General features: G+C 36.6%; 2 protein-coding genes across 3 annotated transcripts; one reads left to right on the top strand and one right to left on the bottom strand.

Annotated features, from left to right (window-relative positions):
• The first annotated feature begins 1,680 nt into the window (after positions 1 to 1,680).
• LOC124385781 (olfactomedin-4-like) lies at positions 1,681 to 10,774 on the top strand. Of its 2 annotated transcripts, none has more exons than XM_046849095.1 (5): positions 1,681 to 1,807; positions 1,952 to 2,074; positions 8,305 to 8,523; positions 9,430 to 9,583; positions 9,845 to 10,774. In XM_046849095.1, the coding sequence occupies exons 1-5, from the start codon at positions 1,748 to 1,750 to the stop codon at positions 10,672 to 10,674; spliced, it is 1,386 nt and encodes a 461-aa protein (XP_046705051.1). In that variant the 5' UTR covers positions 1,681 to 1,747; the 3' UTR covers positions 10,675 to 10,774. The 2 variants fall into 2 exon arrangements, with proteins under 2 accessions (XP_046705051.1, XP_046705052.1); XM_046849096.1 differs by lacking the exons at positions 1,681 to 1,807; positions 1,952 to 2,074 and adding exons at positions 4,806 to 4,929; positions 5,074 to 5,195.
• Positions 10,775 to 13,998: 3,224 nt separating this feature from the next.
• Positions 13,999 to 19,482, bottom strand: LOC124385786 (olfactomedin-4-like). Its single transcript, XM_046849101.1, has 5 exons — positions 19,376 to 19,482; positions 17,878 to 18,036; positions 17,432 to 17,638; positions 15,520 to 15,652; positions 13,999 to 15,237 (listed from the first exon to the last, which is right to left on the bottom strand). The coding sequence occupies exons 1-5, from the start codon at positions 19,445 to 19,447 to the stop codon at positions 14,426 to 14,428; spliced, it is 1,383 nt and encodes a 460-aa protein (XP_046705057.1). The 5' UTR covers positions 19,448 to 19,482; the 3' UTR covers positions 13,999 to 14,425.
• Between the last annotated feature and the right edge of the window lie 556 nt (positions 19,483 to 20,038).

Genomic DNA, 20,038 nt, shown 5'->3' with positions numbered 1-20,038 from the left:
ATGTACACACACTTAAATGTTGTGGCTGCACAAATGTACACACACCACACACTTGTTGTGGCTATCAGTAAAATTTTATGTTCATAATTTTTTTTTATAAGGATGTAAGGATTTTCTACAAAAAGAAATAGAAAATTAAGTCACTGAAGGAAAAAAGTTCAGTTCATACTTTGGACCATCAAGTTCTATATTATTTATTCAACCCAGTTGGTAAATCCAGAGATTTCACCTCATTAAGAATTTGTATTTCTTTTCTTTTTTTTTTCCCTAAAACTTGCACAGTTTATTTTGATAATAATATATTTTTTTAGAATATTTATATAATTAATTAATTTTTTTTAATTAACTTCATCTTTTATTGTCGTATTTTATTATTATTTATTATTTCCTTATCTTTTTAACTGCATTATTGCTGTAAAGCTGCTTTGAGACAATGTTTATTGTTAAAAGTGCTTCACCAATAAAAATGAATTAAACTGAATCTCCAAAGAAAATAATTTAATAATGTTTGCAAATACACCAGTATAACACACACACACACACACACACACACACACACACACACAAACATTGCAATTGGTCAGTACAATTTTATGTTTTATATCTTTTTAATGAGGATGTGGTGAGGATTTTCTCAAACAGGAAAAATTAAGTAATCACTGATTACTTAAAAAAAAAAAGTCCCGTTCACACTTAAAAACAAATATTTTCAAAAAGCTTACACAGTTCATCAATGAACATCAAATTCTGTCAGTAAGTGCAATGTTATAAAAGTAATTGTAAAAGGATAACATTATTAATACTAGTTGCATTATTATTATTATTATTATTATTATTATTATTATTATTATTATTATTATTATTATAGGAAAATATTTTGATTGAATCTTTCAAGAAAGGCACATTATCAAAAGTATATTTCATGGTAAATTATCAGTAAAATTAGTGCAACAACAATCAATAACATTAAACCAAACAATACAATTGACTTAAAATCATTCAATGTAAGTATACACAGTACACAGTTTGCCCAAAAGTGGGACGCCTACTGTAGCATTTTTAGCACAAAGATGGAGACACACAATTATATAGAACATCTTTGGATGCCATAGCAGGACATCTTTTTAACTAAAGTTCAAGTTCAAGTTTATTCCTATGTCCTTTTCACAATAGACAACTAAAAGACCCAAACCTGTTCCAGTATGACACATTCCCTGTGCACAAAGCCAGCTACATGAAGATCTGCTTTACAAGGTTTGGAGTGGAAGATCTTCTGCTATAGAGCTTTGACCTCAACCCTGTTGAACACCTTTGGGATGAATGTGAATGCTGACTGCACCCCAAGTTTCCTCACCGTCTCACCTACATTAGTACCTGCAGTTCAGTGGCAAATCAATAATAAAGCAAATCAAATCTGTTTTTTTTTGTATTCATATAAAAACATTTAAAAAGATAAAAAAAATACATTAAAAAGAAGAGTAAGGAAAAATGCAACCAGCCTTGATGTTGAAAATCTCAACATTAGGTAAATAACCTGTCTTGTCCCACATCCTCCTGTACCACAACAGAATTTCCACTCTGTCACAGTTCCTAAAATGTATGTCCTCATACTATGCCATCTGGCAGAAATTCTAATTTGTTTTTGCAAATCCGTGATTTTGTAAGAGGAGGCGGTGATCTGTTGTAAGACTCCTTTTTCTTATATAAGCTGCAGCATCTTTCATTCTGCTTGTTTTCAGAAACAAACATGAAGTCGTCTCGGTTGTCCATACAGACGGCTGTGTTCATCCTTGTTCTTTTCTCTCAGGTAAGAGGATAAAAATGTTTGTTTAACTTTTGCATCTTCAGACATCAGAATTCTGCAACCAGCACAAAGAGGGTCATCTGTCCTGTCAAAATGTTGTGTATCGTGTGTGTATATCTCTTATGTGTATTTTATATTTGTCATCAGTGTGTGAGTGGGAAGGACTGTATGTGTGAGCTGAACACACTGCAGCGTCCTTTTCCGATGGAGAAATTCAACTCGATTCAGACTGCAGCTGGCCAGTGCACGAAGAGCATCACTTCAACACAGGTGTGTGGCAGACGCAATTTTTTTCTTTGAATATTCTGAATTGACAAATCAGGAATAAAACCCTTTCTCATGCTTTTAGAGAAATATGATCAACATCAGGGTGGTGTGATGAAGCAAAGTTACTGTTACCACCAAAACAACTGATTACATTTGTGGCAGAGGCCCTTATTCAGAGCAACTTCTAACTGAGCAGTAGAGGGTAAAGAGCCTTGCTCAAGGGCCGTGGTAGCTTGGGGGTGCTTGGATTTACCAACCTTTTCTAGAGTTCAGATTATACAACTTCTGTGTCTTATTACTCAGTATACAAAAATAATCTTTTTGCCCCAAGTGAAACAGCAGATGAGGAAATCAGGAGTGATTTGCAAGCCCCGCCCACTTTTTTATCACATTAGCAATATATTAGTATTCATTCATGTTTTATTAAAATAAACAGGGGTTCCTATTTGCCGCCGCGCAAAAAAAAATTGATGCAAAGTCATGAAAAAGACTTAAGCCTCGTTATTATAAATGGGTATATGCTGGAAGAGGTATAAGATTTTGAGCAGAATTGTCATTTTAACCAAATGAATATGGCTAATTAGCAATATTGGAAAAGAGGACTATCTCTGTATATCTTCCCTATAAGCATCTAGCAAACAGCTGTGACTGATTTAGAGATGAATACACCTAAATATCTGAACCCTTCCTGAGCCCACTTAAAGGGAAAATGATACAGTAATTTACAACCAGAAAATTTTCCAAACAAATGGGACAGTTTATAAGAAGTTTATAAGAAGTTCCAAACCGAGTAATGCCTTCAAACTTTTCCTCACTTCGCAGCCAAATGGCCAGTATTGCTGAAGGAAATAATAGGGACAAAAGGGGGCAACCTTGGTGTGTACCTCAGCACAGGGGGAAAGTTTTATAATGTGTTGCATTGGTGTGCACAGATGCAACAGGGGAAGAGTATAATAATTAAATCCATTTTCACCAAATTTAAAAGAATGCTGCTTGGCGCTCAACATTCGCTTTTCAACTTTGAGTTAGAAGTAGATTCTACACTGAATGAAGTTGAAGGCTCTTTTTGTAAATTGCAGGTGAAGGAGTCAGAGAATATTGGAGGTCTAGTTTAGAAAATTGTTCTGACCATCCTGGATTTCTCAGATATCCTCAACTGACAGACATATCAAATTATTTGTCCTCGCATATAAGACATAAATGCCTCCCACAATGTGTTACTGCTAACAGAAATGTTGTAATTTATTTAATAATATAGATTTATATGATGTCCTGTTGTTTTGTCCACAACTAAACTTTCTCATACAGACGATGGTCAAACATACCATTCTGCTTGCTTACACACATTAAATCAATTTGGGTAATACATTTTTATTTTCATTTTGCAACTTATAAAGCATTAAAATTCATATGTTAAACTAAATATTAAAACATCTGTTGAAAATGGCAAATGTAAATTCTAGAATTACATAATTACAATTTTGCACCAAACTTTGCAAATATGTTAATTACAAATGTAAATTAAAATGCATAAATATATTGCTATTTTAAATATTGTATTAACATTTTCCATATAAGATTTTTTATTGAATTTTGCTTCCTCTATGCTTCCATATTACTTTAGACGTAATGTGCTTGTATGATGACTACTAAGTCACTGAATGTGAATTTTTTAATATTTATATATATTTATATTAAGTTTGTAATCTTGCGTACCAGTGTAGATTCATTAATTGCTAGAGACTTAAAGCACTTTTGTACGTCGCTCTGGATAAGGGCGTCTGCTAAGGCCGCAAATGTAAATGTAAATGTAAATGTAAATGTAAATGTAAATGTAAATGTAAATGTAAATGTAAATGTAAATGTAAATGTAAATGTAAATGTAAATGTAGAAGGGTGTGATCATTTGAAAGGAGTAGCAGGATGACCTAAAAGCAGCAGAACCAACAGAAAATATCCTGCAAAACGATTTGTGTGTCTCATAGCATTTAGAAAAATCAGTATGTATGGATTAATATACTCAGGTTTGACAGTAAGAAAAGCAGAACCCATTGGCAAAATCAGTTTGAGAGGCACATGGATGTTCCTGAGAGAAAGGAAACATGAATGTAGTGATGTTCTGAGATACATCCGAGAAAAAGTAATGGGAAAAATGCACAAGTAAATTGAAAAAAAAAAATTTTATACTTAATAAAAAAATGCTTTGTAGGTCTCATGGCTCAAATATTACTAAAGGTTATATGGACCATTGTAACCTTGTGGATTTGGCCAAATAGATTAAACCGCACTGCTGGAGAAATTGTATTTCAATATATAATTGTAATTGTATACTTTTTCCTTGGCATTCTTGAGATGTTGCTGTATAAAATGTTTAAACGAGTGCTTTAATATTTTTTTTTTTCATTTGTAACAGCACTATGGTGGAAATCCAAACACCTCCTTCTGTCCAGTTAGAATGGAGAATTCAGCAGTTCAGTGGCAAATCAATAATAAAAATAAATTTTAGTATTCATATAAAAACATTTAAAAAGATACATTAAAAAAAGAAGAGGAAGGAAAAATGCAACCAGCCTTGATGTTAAAAATCTCAACATTACGTAAATAACCTGTCTAGTCCCACATCCTCCTGTACCACAACAGAATTTCCACTCTGTCACAATTCCTAAACTGTATGTCTTCATACTATGCCATCTGGCAGAAATTCTGATTTTGTAAGAGGAGGCGGTGATCTGTTGTAAGACTCCTTTTTCTTATATAAGCTGCAGCATCTTTCATTCTGCTCATTTTCAGAAACAAACATGAAGTCGTCTCGGTTGTCCAAACAGACGGCTGTGTTCATCCTTGTTCTTTTCTCTCAGGTAAGAGGATAAAAATGTTTGTTTAACTTTTGCATCTTCAGACATCAGAATTCTGCAACCAGCACAAAGAGGGTCATCTGTCCTGTCAAAATGTTGTGTATCGTGTGTGTATATCTCTTATGTGTATTTTATATTTGTCATCAGTGTGTGAGTGGGAAGGACTGTATGTGTGAGCTGAACACACTGCAGCGTCCTTTTCCGATGGAGAAATTCAACTCGATTCAGACTGCAGCTGGCCAGTGCACAAGAGCATCACTTCAACACAGGTGTGTGGCAGACGAAATTTTTTGCTTTGAATATTCTGAGTTGACAAATGAGGAATAAAATCCTCTCTCATGCCTTAAGATCAATATGACCAACATCAGGGTGGTGTGATGAACAGAGTTACTGGTACCACCAAAACAATTGATTACATTTGTGGCAGAGGCCCTTATTCAGAGCAACTTCTAACTGAGCAGTTGAGGGTAAAGAGCCTTGCTCAAGGGCCCAGCAGTGGTAGCCTGGGGTGCTTGGATTTACCAACCTTTCCTAGAGTTCAGATTATCTAACTTCTCTGTTATCACTCAGTATACAAAAATAAATGTTTTTGCCCCAAATGAAACAGCAGATGAGGAAATCAGGAGTGATTTACAAGCCCCGCCCACTTTTCTATCACATTAGCAATATATTAGTATTCATTCATTTTTTATTAAAATTTTGCTTTATGGAAGCATATAGTAAACTGTATTTAAATTTACATTTTCTATTACCATATACCATATTCACCATTTCCAACAGTATTTTAGTATGTAAATTATACACTATTATACATAATATTACCCACAACGTCCCAAACACACAACACAAACAAGTACAATTAACAGAAATGCTGTAAGTGTAGTTATTAAATTATATAGTAAATGGGCAACAAAAATAAAATAAATAAATATAACAAAATTAATTATTAATTAATTAATAAATTAATTAATTAAAAACTAAGAATGTTAATCCTCCTCTGTAACTTCAAGTGACAGGTCAAGAGTATCAATATAATTAAAAAAGGTTTCCAGGATTTATAAAAGGCTTTTAAAGACCCTGAAAATTAAAATATATTTTTTTCCAACTTTAAACGTAAAAGATTGATTGATTTAAAATCAATGAGCTCTAGTGTTAGTCCAATACAAAAGCTTGTTAATGTTACAGGCCCAGTGATAGTATTGAAAATTTGGTAAGACAAGGCCCCCTTTCGACTTTGGAAGCTCGAGAACCTTTCTTTTTATCCGTTCATATTTGCCACCTCACAAAAAAGAGTTAGTTGTCTGATCCAAAGTCATAAAAAAGACTTGTTATTATGAATGGGTATATGCTGGAAAAGTTATAAGAATTTGAGCAGAATTGTCATTTTAACCAAATTACTATGGCTAATTAGCGAAAAGAGAAAAAGAGGACCATCTCTGTATATCTTCCCTATAAGCATCTAGCAAACAGCTTGTGACTGATTTAGAGATAAATACACCTAAATATCGGAACCCTTCCTGAGCCCACTTAAAGGGAAGGATACAGTAATTTGCAACCAGCAAATCTTAAATTTAGAGGATTGGCAGTAATGAGGAAGTGGGTTTAGTTATATATAAAAGAAGGTCATCTGCATAGAGGGACAGTTTATAAGAGGTTCCAAACCGAGTAATGCCTTCAAACTTTTCCTCACTTCGCAGCCAAATGGCCAGTATTGCTGAAGCAAATAATAGGGACAAAAGGGGGCAACCTTGGTGTGTACCTCAGCACATGGGGAAAGTTTTATAATGTGTTGCATTGGTGTGCACAGATGCAACAGGGGAAGAGTATAATAATTAAATCCATTTTCACCAAATTTAAAAGAATGCTGCTTGGCGCTCAACATTCGCTTTTCAACTTTGAGTTAGAAGTAGATTCTACACTGAATGAAGTTGAAACCTATTTTTGTAAAGTGCAGGTGAAGGAGTCAGAGAATGTTGGAGGTCTAGTTTAGAAAATTGTTCTGACCATCCTGGATTTCTCAGATATCCTCAACTGACAGACATATAAAATTATTTGTCCTCGCATATAAGACATAAATGCCTCCCACAATGTGTTACTGCTAACAGAAATGTTGTAATTTATTTAATAATATAGATTTATATGATGTCCTGTTGTTTTGTCCACAACTAAACTTTCTCATACAGACGATGGTCAAACATACCATTCTGCTTGCTTACACACAATAAATCAATTTTGGTAATACATTGTTATTTTCATTTTGCAACTTATAAAGCATTAAAATTCATATGTTAAACTAAATATTAAAACATCTGTTGAAAATGGCAAATGTAAATTCTAGAATTACATAATTACAATTTTGCACCAAACTTTGCAAATATGTTAATTGAAAATGTAAAATAAAATGCATTAATATATATCCATTTTGAATATTGTATTAACATTTTCCATTTTATATTTTTAATTGAATTTTGCTACCTCTATGCTTCCATATTACTTTAGATGTATTGTGCTTGTATGATGACTACTAAGTATTTTTCCAGGAGAAAAAATTTTGCAAAGTCTGAATGTGAATTTTTTTTATAGTTGTATAGTTTTTAACTTCACTATGTAGACTATCAATAAAAGTTACATACAGAGTTTACTAGTGAATACTAGAAAATTAAGTAACTGCCCTGATGTAGAATTTTCTAGTGTCCTACCTGGAAAATCCATTTGGTCGGAAAACACATTATATTATACTTACAAATATAAATCTATTAAATTGTAGAGGGTCCAAGAAACAGTTTTCTTTCTGTTTGACTTCCATTAATGCATGTACTGTATGATTACTCAGTAATCAACTCCTTCGTCCTTAAGACTTTTCAATGTCAAAAAGTCATTTTTACCGACATTTTACCAGGATCAGGCAACTTGTGATGGCCCAAACACCTTAATTTGGTAATATAGAATACCAGTCCGTTAATGGTTTTTCTTTATTTTTATCATTTTCAACATTGGAATAAAATCATGTGGTAAATAAAAACCTTTCAATGAGTCTTGTCTTTGTAAGGCGTACAGTACAAAGGGCGTACATAACGGACGGTTTCTGAACGTGTGGTTTCCACTGTGAAGCATGGAGCAAGAGGTTTGATGGTGTGAAGATGCTTTGCTGGTGACATTGTTGGTGATTTAGTCACACCTAACCAACATGGCTACCACATAATTTTTGTTTTCCAGCAGGACAAACACACCTCTAGGTTATGTCAGAGCTATTTGTGCTATTTGGGATCTCCTCAAAATTGTTAGAAAAAACATTCCAGGTAACGACCTCATGAGGTTGACTAAGACAATGCCAAAGAGTAGTTTTTTGATCTAAACATATAAATTTCTCTCTCTCAGTTCGACGAGGTGGGTGTACTGATGGTGGGGGTGCAGGAGCGGCTGGAGCATCTGGAGAAGAGCGTGTCTGTACTGGAAAAGGAGGACGATGGTGATCTGTACAGTGCAGTTTCAGTACGAATCATTGAGCTCGAGCTCGCAGAGATCCTGGAGCTCATGGGTAAAATTAACAAAACTGTCAGATCCCACACGCAGATCAGTCAGAGCACCGCAACCAAGGTGACTAAATAAAGCACATCACACCACAACACAACACACCACACTGCATCACATTACATCACAGGTAAAGTGAACAATTTTCATGGGGTCCAGAAAGCACACCCATTTCTGATTTATCTGTTTTTGGATCCTGTCTTCAAATGAGGATTTAAATCAGTATCAGTAAGTTCAATAAATGTCGTTACAAGCAAATAACCCAAGCCTTAATACAGAGTTTTACCTCTTCAACACTCCATTCCTCATTATAACATCACCAGAGTTCCTATTCAGATTTGTTTGCTTGGTGATTTGCACCACAATATACTTAGATTTGTGTATCCAAAACCCTTATCTGGCCATCAGAGCTACTGTACACCAACCAGGCATAACATTATGAGCAGTGAAGTAAAGAACACTGTTGATCCCTTCATGGCACCTGTTAGTGGGTGGTTATATTTAATAGGCAGCAAGAAGCACATTTTGTCCTCAAAGTTGATGTTAAAAGCAGGAAAAATGGGTGAGCGTAAGGATTTGAGGGAGTTTGACAAATTGTGACGTTTAGACAACTGGGTCAGAGCATCTCCAAAACTGCAGCTCTTGTGGGCTGTTCCTGGTCTGCAGTGGTCAGTATCTATCAAAAGTGCTACAAGGAAGAAAAAGTGGTGAACAGGGTCATGGGGTCACGGGCGGACGACCAGCTCCTGTAGCTTAAACTGCTGAAGAAGTTCATGCTGTTGATGCTCAATGGGTCACAACTGTTTTGGCAGCAAAAAGGGGATCAACACAATATTAAGCAGGTGGTCATAATGTTATGCCTCGTTGGTGTATGTGCTATCCCCATGAGGCAGGTCATCTCATATATAAATTTTATTTATATTGAATATATAAACTAAACATGACTGTTGTTTTGCATGTCTCAAATGAAAGCTGCAAAGCATGACAGAGGGCATGCAGGAGCTCGAGGCCTTTGACCTTTCGCATGTGGTGAGCAAACAGCGAGAAAATCAGCGCATTAAGCAAGAATTGGCTGAGTGTCAGCATGAACTTCAGGCTACTCTTCTGCCTCCCACTCCTCGCCCACGTATGTACACTTTAGCATTTAACCTTATAAACAGCAACAATCAATATAGTCTGTGTGTTTCTGTGTGGTTCTACAGTTTTATCCTTCTATGTGTCTGTGCATGGTACTGTATGGCGGAATGACTTCCCAGGGTGGAGTCTCTGCTTAGTTTTACAGTAGACTCCAGATCAGGATCTTTACTTAAGATGAATACATTTGTTTCGGTTATAGCACCTGATCACTGCATATCTTGTTCTTCTTTTGTTGTGTGTTTGTGTATAGGACACTGTCCACAAGGCCAGTTGGTCAATGTGACCGGCCCTAGAACTTACTCCCTCACCTCATACCGAACCTCGTACCCTTACGGCGCCTGGGGAAAAGACCCGAAACCTGCTCCAGGGAAGGAGGACACGTATTGGCTTGTAGCTCTAACCACCAGCAACGTTTATGCCAATTATGTTCGTCATTACAGCAGTTTAAGCACTATGCTGGTTGGTGTGGGTGCTGAGGACAGCACCATTTCTTCCTCAAACCCCACCACAAACAGTATCGAGGGCCCTAACGTAGTGCAGTATGGAGGTGCGCTATACTACAACTGCTTTAATTCACCCTCTGTGTGTCGCTTCAACATCTCTGACCACTCCATCACCAATACACCCCTTCCAGAAAACACAGGCTACAGTAACAAGTTTTCTTTTGGCCACTTGGACGCCACGTACCACCACACAGACCTGGATTTCGCCACAGACGAGTCTGGTGTCTGGGTGGTCTACTCAACAATAGAGAATTTTGGCAATGTGATCCTTAGTGAAGTGATAGAAGGAAGTCCTCCATCTCTGGGCCGGACATGGAATACGTCGCTGCACAAGCGCAGTGCCACGAACACCTTCATGGTATGTGGAGTGCTTTACGCCACACGATTCCTGGACAAAGAGACGGAGGAGATTTTCTACTCTTTCGACACGGAGACAGAAGAGGAGCGCTACGATCTGAAGATCCGCATACAGAAGATGCAGACCAACATCCAGTCTCTGAATTATAACCCACGAGACCGAATGCTCTACGCCTACAGCGACGCCTACATCGTCTCGTACAACACCGTCTTTCAGTAAACGCCCTCTTTACTCCTCTGATTACTGATTTTATCATAATTCTGTGTGACAATGACAGATCTGCTGATTTATTTCATAAAAATTAAGATCTGTGAAATGTAATGACTGCAGGTTTTTCTTTTGGGATACATTTATAACATTAAATTTTTTTGCTGCCTAAATAAAATCACACCTCTATAAAAAATGATGTTAAGTATTTTGGAAATATTTATTTACCAATAAAACATGGTTATGCTGATGACTATGGTGTGTTTTTATTACGATTACTATACATTTTTTTATTTTTTTTTTCTCGTCTACTTCATTGATTTTGACCATGTTAACCCATACCTTTATCACGCATGCCTATCACCACAATTAATATGAGAAGTATTATTTGTGACCCACGTAGTCCCATCAATAATTGCTTTAAACAGCGGGTAACATTTTTTGTGTGACCTTTTTTAAGCAAAAATAGATGTTCTAACATTCTGGTACGATGACAAATGCTTTCAAATGAGAATCCAAAACAGGCAGGTATTGCTTGATGCATGACCTAAAATCAAATTTTGGATGGAATACCAATAGTACAACACCTTTCACAATAAGCCCCTTGCTTGCTGCGCCATCACCCCCAAACCTTCAGTGGCCAGTGGGCTGGTTTTGCCAGTGATATGTGGGAGGTGGTAGCTCAGTTGTTAAGGCATTGGACTCTGGACTGGAAGTTTGAATACTAGCACCACCAAGCAGCTCCTCAGTTGTAGATCCATCCACAGATGTCTCTGTAGATAAGGGCATCTGCCAAATGCCATATATGTGAAGTATTATTTTTTTTAAACTGTTTGTCCCAAAATGGAGATACAGCAACAGACCCAGCACTTTGCCCAATACACATTTTTCAAAATTAACATTTCAGGTTTAGCTTGAGATCTGTATCAAGCTTCCTTAAAACCCCTGGTCTTGCAGACGCCATCATGTTACAGTGTAATGTATCTGATTTTAGGAAATGCATATCAGTAGATGGCAGCAGAGTGCAGCATTTTTTAAACAGACAGACAGACAGAGAGACAAAAATGTACAAATTCCAGTAGTATCCACAAACAAACTCCTGTTAAGCCAGGCTGCTTAACAGGACATTTTTCTGACAGCAAGAATAAATATTTAAATGTCATCCTTCCAAATTGCAAGCCAGTGGCATGGTACAGTGGTTCATAGGTTTTTTATCATTGAGGCATCTTCAGATTGCCCACAGGGTTACACATGTGACTCGTAGCATCAACATGTTTTAATCTTCCCATGGTCTAACCAGTAATTGCATAGGAAAATGTGTGTGTGTTGTCTTGAAGGTTGACCATGTTAAATTGTTATTGTTATGTCATTTTAATGTCAACAATGGACTTTTTTCCCTGTTGTGTTCAAGAAAGCGCTTTCGCTCCTTGAAGGCAAACACAGAGAGAATGAGGAGGAGCTTTTATCTGCAGGGCATTTGGCATTTAAACATGGAAAACACTTAGCACCTAGTACCTGGATCTTTGTCTTACTAGACTTCTTTTGCAAAATTGCACAACTGTCACTTTAACACTGGACTGCCAGACCTCAGTGTTAATTTAAAAGCAGCACATGGAAACTTAGGCATAATCACACTGGGTCACTTTAAATCTGGGTTACTGCCAATATCTATGTCATATACATACCTATTTCTTTCTGTCTAATTCTTGTGTGTGTGTGTGTGTGTGTGTGTGTGTGTGTGTGTGTGTGTGTGTATATATATATATATATATATATATATATATATATATATATATATATATATATATATATATATATTTATTTATTTATTTATTTATTCGTAAATATATACTTTATACTTTTATTATACTTTATTTTTATATTTTTTTATTAATTTGGTTTGAAAGAGGCAGATGTAGAGGACAGAGTAGTATGGACACAGACGATCCACTGTGGTGACCCCTTGTGGGAGCAGCTGAAAGAAGAATAACAAGATTTATATTTTTATTAATATTATATTTATATATTTTATTTATATTTATATTTACACTTTGGACAGTCATAAAAAGCATTTAACTACATGTTGTACTCTGTTTGAATGTGTATGTGACAAATAAAACAAATTAGATTTTAATTTCAGTTAATTTCATTTTCAGAAATAAGGCCTCTACTCTCAACCAAAAATCAGGGGTCTTCAGTTTGCCACTTTTGGAACTTCAAATTGAATCAGTTTCTATGGTCAAATTAAACCAAAATAGAGATTATTTGTTTGGTACACACAGAGAGATAACCATATGAACAAGTACCTCATGCCCACAGTTAAATGTGGTGGTGGCTCTTTAATGGTTTGGGGCTGTTTTTCTGCCATTAGACCTGGACTATTTTGTGGGTTACCTGGCATCATGGACCTTATAAAATATAAATAGATATTAAATAAACACCTGACTGCCTCTGCCAGAGCTCTAAATAGGGTCTGGTTGGATCTTCCAGCAAGGACTATCATCCAAAATATAGAAAAAAAATATCAGAAAATTTTACTGACCACAAAATCAAGGTCCTGCTATGGCCATCCAAGTCCCATAGAAATCCATAAAACCCGTGGTGAACTGAATAGGAGAGTTTACCTCTGTGGACCTTAAAATTTCAAGGATCCAGAGAGAAATTCTGTATGGGGGAGTGGTTTTCAGTGGTTTTCATATTGTATGTGTATCAGATATTCTTTGATAAACCTTGTGTTTGCCATTGTATGATATAAATAAGTGCAGAGTATTTTATGATTCCTTTTTACTCAAAGGATTAAAGGGTTAAACAATAAAAATTTTACAGGCAGAAGTCCTTAAACAGAGCAACTTACTGTATCAGAATGCATTGAAGAACAGCAAGGGTTTTTTCCAAGAAGATGTAGGACTTTAGACTACATTATTTAAAGATTATTTAAAGACTCAGACATCAAGTGGAAATTCAAACCAGAGATGCGTCTTTAAGTATTTCTTCATTGTACCCTGAGAGGATGGAGGTGGCATTTTGGAATAGTCGCTAATGGTAGGATCAGGGGAGTAGTGGTAAAGAATAGAGTAAGTGTGGTGCAGTGGTTGAGAAAGGAGGAATGTGGTGCAGTAGTAGAGGTTAAAGGGATCAGTGGAGCATTTGTAAGATGATCGGGCCAGTGGTGCAATTGTAGAAGATGGACGGATTAGAGTGTAGAGTTAGAAAATGGAGAGAATGTGGTGAATTGGTAGAGGATGTAGGGATCAATGGAGCAGTTGTAGAGGATGAAGGGATCAGTGGAGCAGTGGAAGAGGATGGTAAGGGTGTGGTGCTGAGTGAAAAAAGTGCTATGGTAAAGGGGTGCTGGTTTATTTTTTTGGTAAACCCATCAACCAAACCTGATGACTTCACAGCATGTATCCGGTCATCAGTCAAATTAAAAGATTTATTTATTGACTACTTCCAAAGCTCACTCTGAGCAATGCAGGGGGGAGCAGTATACCACTATACAGAACTCAAACAGTACAGATATTTCATATAGTTTACAATTCCAGTTAAATTGTAAAATATAAGCAATAAAACATAATTTACATTCAGTTTAGTGGTTGGACTTGTTGTTAGCAAATTGGATGTGATATAGATTTTAGTCAGTGCCGTATGTTAAGCATGATAAATGAATTTCTAAGTTTAAATTGAACAAAAACCCCTTCACTGCATGTAATGAAGTTTCAGTCTGATTCTATATTATACTTGTGATCATGTTCCATTCTATATTTCAGAAGTAAGCTTGGTAGGCGAGCATGTAGCCACCGTTGTACATGTAGAGCTTCATGTCTATGGGGTTGAAGTGAAGGTTGGCGACGCCTGCTGCTACTTTCTCCATAGGGAGCGAGAGTGTGTTGTCCTCGGCCCCTGTGGTTGTGTCGAAGGCGTAGAACACTTCTTCTTTGTAGGTGTTAATGAAGCGAGTTGCGTAAAGCACCCCACACACCATGAAGGCGTTGGTCACCGAGCGCTTGAACAGACGTGTCTTCCAGGTGTGTGTTACGTTAAAGTCATCGAAGTCCACTCTACTTACCACTAAGTTTCCGTGGTTTGCTTCCGTGGCGTAAATTACCCACAAGCCCTTGTCATCAGCCGAGAGGTTGATATCCGTCCAATCCAAGCAGTTGTAGTAGCAGTAGGGAAATTTGTTGTTGAATCCGGCATCAGGAAACGAGAGACGTCGGAATTGCTTGGCTTTCAAATCGAAGGCACAGATTTCAGGCGTGTTATAGCACTGATAATACACCATGTTTTTGTATACGATGGTCCCTGGACCCTGAATGGCATTAGCATGAGTGTATGAGCTGACCAGTGTTTCATCTCTGTGGTTCCTTCCAGCCATGAAGTCCTCATAAGTCTTGTAAAAGCGCACAAGTGAGCCCTGCCTGTGGCTGTTAGCTAGAGGCTGAATCCAGTAATTTTCTTCAATATCATTATAGATGTCATGACCCCACGCTCCAGCGATGTAAGATGAAGTGAACGGGTTTAATTTAGTAACCACTGGAGCACTGATATTTCTCATCATACGCTGAGAACAAGAGCCTGAAACAAAGAATGTACAAAAAATACAATGAGAGTAATTCCTAGTGGTGTATAATCATTACATACTTCTACTGCTGTGGCTCCTTTCACTCTTCAGACCAACTTCATCTATTCAAATGTCCAATATGGATGCCTTAAAGAGTTCCAAAAGCCAGTTAATTTCCTTGTCTCCCTACTTGAATACTGGACTCTGCTAAACATTGCTTAAACACACTTACTGGTACATCTCATCTAAAAGATTCTTTCTAATAGTTCCTCTTTGATGAAAAAGCAAAAAATTACTCCTGAAGTCTTGAGGGATGGTCCTGCAGGTCTGGACACGATTACTGAGAGAGCGTAACTTCTCCCTCATTGTTTCCAGGTTGAAGATGTTTTTCTTGTACATCTTATTCACATCCTCCTGAAACTTCTGCAACTGAGGTACAAATAGATCACATACATATAAATGTTAATCAATCTCCTGAAGGACTCAACTGAAGGATAGCTCGGAAAAAAAACACCAATTCACTAAAAATTAGCACTTCAATAAACGCTGAGTATCTCTCTTTTGTGGATGCTCATTGTCACACATATTTTTTTAATTTTTTAAATCTAGGCTTAAAATTTATTGGTTAAGTCAAACATTTTGCCAGTAGTCTTTGCTGAGGTAAAAAAAAAAACAGATTTGGATGGATCTCTGACAGAGAGTGTGGAATTGGGATATTTGAAATGCATTAAAAAAAAATTTAAACCCCCTTCACTGTTTTCAATGTTATGTTGCAGCCTGATACTAAAATCATTCAAAAACAATGTGTTTTTATTAATCTACACTCAGTAACCCATAATGCCAAATTGAAAATAGAATTCTATTAAAGTCTGTAAAGTTTTTCCAAATAAAAAAAGAAAATATTGCAGATATATAAGCCTTCAAACTCTTTACTCAGTACTTAGCTTTGGCAACAATTACAGCCTAAAGACTTTATGGGTTTAATGCAACAAGCTTTGTACACTGGGATTGAGGGTATTTCTGCCATTCTTCAATGAAAATCTTCAGTGGACAGCCACTTTGAGGTCTCTCCAAAGATTTTCAGTAGGTTTCAATTAAGGGCTCTGGATGGGCCACTGTAGGACATTCACAAAGTTGTTCCTAAACCACTCCTGTGTTGTCTTGGCTGTGGGCTCATGGTCATTGTTATGTCAAGGTCAATCATTGACCCAGTCTGACATACTGGGTGTCTTGGAACAGAATTTTATCAAGGATACCTCTGTACTTTGCTCTATTCATCTTTCCCTCAACCCTGAACAGTTGCCAAGTCCATGCTGGAGAAAAAATCCTCCACAGCCTGATGCTTCACTTTTGGGATGTTTTGGGCAGGTGATGTGCGGTGCCTGATTTCCTCCAGACATAACATTTAAAATTGATGCTAAACAGTTCAGTCTTGTTTCATCAGGCCAGAGAGTATTGTTCCGTAGTGACTGGAAGTCCTCCAGGTGCCTGTTGGCAAATTCCATGCGCTCTGCACTGAGGAGATAGTTCCGTTTAGCCAATATGTCATGAAGCCCAGATTGGTGGAGAGCTGCAGTTCTTCAGAACGACCATCAGGTTCTTGGTCACCTCTCTCACTAAGGCACTTCTCCCCACATTTCCACAACATGTTTCAAGTCACATGCTACACTAATCACTTCAACTCAAGCACTTTCAAAGAACAGAAGTATGTTAAAAGAATGAAAATGAGAAGGAGGAACTAAAGGAAATGCGGAAGGATGAAATCAGATTTGATTGAGACACTTGGGGTTGCAGCTCACAGATTATCTAGGAAATGACTTTTAGCCTGATATTATTGAACACAGGTTTTAGGGACAGTTAAAGTCAGTGTTTAGCACATACACATTTTACAAATGAATGAATGATTAAATATAAAATGAAATCAAATATAAAATAAAATATACAACTTATTATAGATTATGTAGAACATCCTTTACGGAAGTGCATATGAATGACTATAATGATGCAGTGGTGGAAATGAGAACAAATTCTTCTTCTTTCTTCTGCTCCCATTAGTGGTCACTTCATACTACCCTGTACCCAACCCTCTACATCTACATCTGCCTTTTTCAAACCAAACATTTGCATGTCTTCCCTCACCACATTCATAAGCCTCATTCTTGGCCTTGGTAAAAAATGAAAAAAAATTATTTGTGCATGTGTGTGTACCTCTGTGCGTATCTGCTGTGCCTCCCCTTTACTTGTCTGGACGTTACTCATGGTGTCATGCAGCTGCTGGATCTCCTGGCTGAGCTGCTTCAGGTGTAGAGCATTGTACAGGCCCTGAGTGTTCAGATACTGATATTTCTCCAGTCTCTCCGTCATGTTTTTCAGCATCACCTCCATCTCAGGCACCGACTTAGTGCTAGTCTCTGTCTGTCAGCCAAAATAAACATTCATTACTTTACATTATGACATAAAAGTTTACAACATTTGTATGGCCATGCCCACCTTTATATATCTGTGTGTATATACAGTATATATAAAATGGATACAAATTGTTGTAATGTATTTTTTGTTGTTTTTCATGATGAAATCTGTATGAAGTGTGTGTGTGTGTGTGTGTGTGTGTGTGTGTGTGTGTGTGTGTGTGTGTGTGTGTGTGTGTGTGAGACCTGTGTTTGGAGTTGTTGCAGAGAGTCTTCACACGTCTGCAGCAGTCCTGTCACCACATCATACTTGGCAGTAGGAAAAGCCCAGACTGTGCTGTTCACCTTACACACACACGTACCATTTCTCTCCTGGCCACGAACTCTGTGAGCCTGGCCACACCCCTAATACACACACACACACACACACACACACACACACACACACACACACACACACACACACACACACAGTATGCATGTATATATATTAAAGTACTGTTTATTTTTTATATTTACTCAGCTTCTGAGTTGTCTTCCAAAAAAAAGCTGGAAAGCAAAGATGACATCACAAAGATTCAGCATTTCAACAGAAACAATCTTGAGTCAGTATTTTGGGTTTGTCTTTATAAAGGCATCAGTGCTCTCGGTTTTATTAGGAAATGATCTGGTTAGTTTTTGATGCATTTCAGAGAATCAGCCATAAATCTCCTGAAACACTCGGTCCTGCTTATATCATACTGTTTACTTTCTCTTTACTGACATACAAACGTTTATTCTATAACATTATTATATTTTCCATCTAAAACATATCAACATTTATGGAGCGTGTAAAGAGCTGTTTATTGCCAAAAGTATTCGGACACCTGCCATTTCCAGCTATACAGTATGTGGTTCTTGCCAAAACTTTTAGCACAAAGTTGGAGGCACAGAATTCATTTGTACTAGGAGACCTGAACCTGTTCCAGCATGATGATGCTCCAGCTCCATTAAGATCTTCTTTACATAGGTTGGAGTAGAAGAAATGCTATAGAGCTACAACTATGTTAAACACATTTGGTATAATTGTGAATGCTGACTGCACCCCAGGTCTCCTCACCTTCTCACCTTTATCAGTACCTGACTTTACTAACACTCTTGTAGCTCGAATGAGCACAAATGTCCACAAAATCTATTGAAATCTTCCTCATCTTCCTAGAAGAGTGGAGGTTATTTTAACAGCCAATGGAGACTAAATGTGGAATGGGATGCTCGAAAAAGACATAAAAAAAAAATACCAATCTTATGCTGAGGTGTCGACAAACTTTCGGTTATATCGCATATCATGTCTAAAACTGTACTGACGTTTAAAATGAATCCTGAAAGCAGTAAACATCTAAACATCATAATGTTCATAATAAAGTCTCTGTAGTAAAGATTTGAATAATGTCTGTAAAATACACTTCGGTATATGAACTGAGCAATAATACACAAGAACTAGTAAATAAGAATAATAATAATAATAATAATAATAATAACAATAAGAAGTGGGTTTAAACCAACATGTTTTAAATTATATACAGGATATCAGAGCCAAAGTGATTTGAAATTCAATACATTTTATTATAATGATTAATTTAATATATAATGAATAGATAATTGAATTGTTAGTAAATGCCTTGTCATTGATAAATGCCGGGTTTATTCTGTTTATTTTTGGGTTAATGATCAGGATTGGAGCTGAAAGCGGAGAGAAGATACTTACAGAGACAGCGAGAAGCAGCACGAGCAGGATCATCATCAAACTCTGACTGTGTCTAAACTTCTCCATGAGCATTTATAAGTACTGAATGAACACACACACACACACACACACACACACACACACACACACACACACACACACACACACACACACACACACACACAAAACACTGAGATGTTGGTCGTCAGGACAATTATTTGTTTTAATTTTCTGATGAGGATGTGGAGATTTTCCCAACAGGAAGTAGAGCATTGAAAAATTGCTGATGGAAAAAACTCCAGTTCATATTTTGCAACGTGTTACTTTTTATAATTTTTATTCATCCCAGTTGTTAAATACAGAGATTTCTATATTAAATATTGGGAAACACATTCCTTAAAATGTGTAATTATTTATTTCAAAAACTTGCCGTTTATTTTAAGTTCAATAATAATTTGTATTTCAGTTGTACAAGATTTACATAAAAAAAAAATATTGAATTAATATTTTACGTGGAATATTAGAGGAAGATATTTAAACTAAATAAGTTAATACAGAAGTATGTGGTCACTTGAAAGGAGTTGCAGGACGACCTGAAAGCAGCAGGAACCACAGCAAATGACCTGCTAACTTAAAAAAAAAAACAGCACAGAGTTTTGTGTCTCAAAGCATTTAGACAAATTA

Source organism: Silurus meridionalis, chromosome 5 (genome assembly GCF_014805685.1).
Source record: "Silurus meridionalis isolate SWU-2019-XX chromosome 5, ASM1480568v1, whole genome shotgun sequence".
In the NCBI taxonomy this organism is placed as follows: domain Eukaryota; kingdom Metazoa; phylum Chordata; class Actinopteri; order Siluriformes; family Siluridae; genus Silurus; species Silurus meridionalis.
The sequence above is the reverse complement of the archived record's forward strand: the minus strand, read 5'-3'. Positions and strand labels throughout refer to the sequence as shown.

Coding starts and splice junctions, on each gene's coding strand:
- LOC124385781 (XM_046849095.1), top strand. CDS start 1,748: ATGAAGTCGTCTCGGTTGTCCATACAGACGGCTGTGTTCATCCTTGTT. Junction 1,808..1,951: donor TCCTTGTTCTTTTCTCTCAG/GTAAGAGGATAA, acceptor ATTTGTCATCAG/TGTGTGAGTGGGAAGGACTG. Junction 8,524..9,429: donor GTCAGAGCACCGCAACCAAG/GTGACTAAATAA, acceptor CTCAAATGAAAG/CTGCAAAGCATGACAGAGGG.
- LOC124385786 (XM_046849101.1), bottom strand. CDS start 19,447: ATGCTCATGGAGAAGTTTAGACACAGTCAGAGTTTGATGATGATCCTG. Junction 18,037..19,375: donor TGCTGCTTCTCGCTGTCTCT/GTAAGTATCTTC, acceptor TGTGTGTATTAG/GGGTGTGGCCAGGCTCACAG. Junction 15,238..15,519: donor CATCCCTCAAGACTTCAGGA/GTAATTTTTTGC, acceptor TCTTTGTTTCAG/GCTCTTGTTCTCAGCGTATG.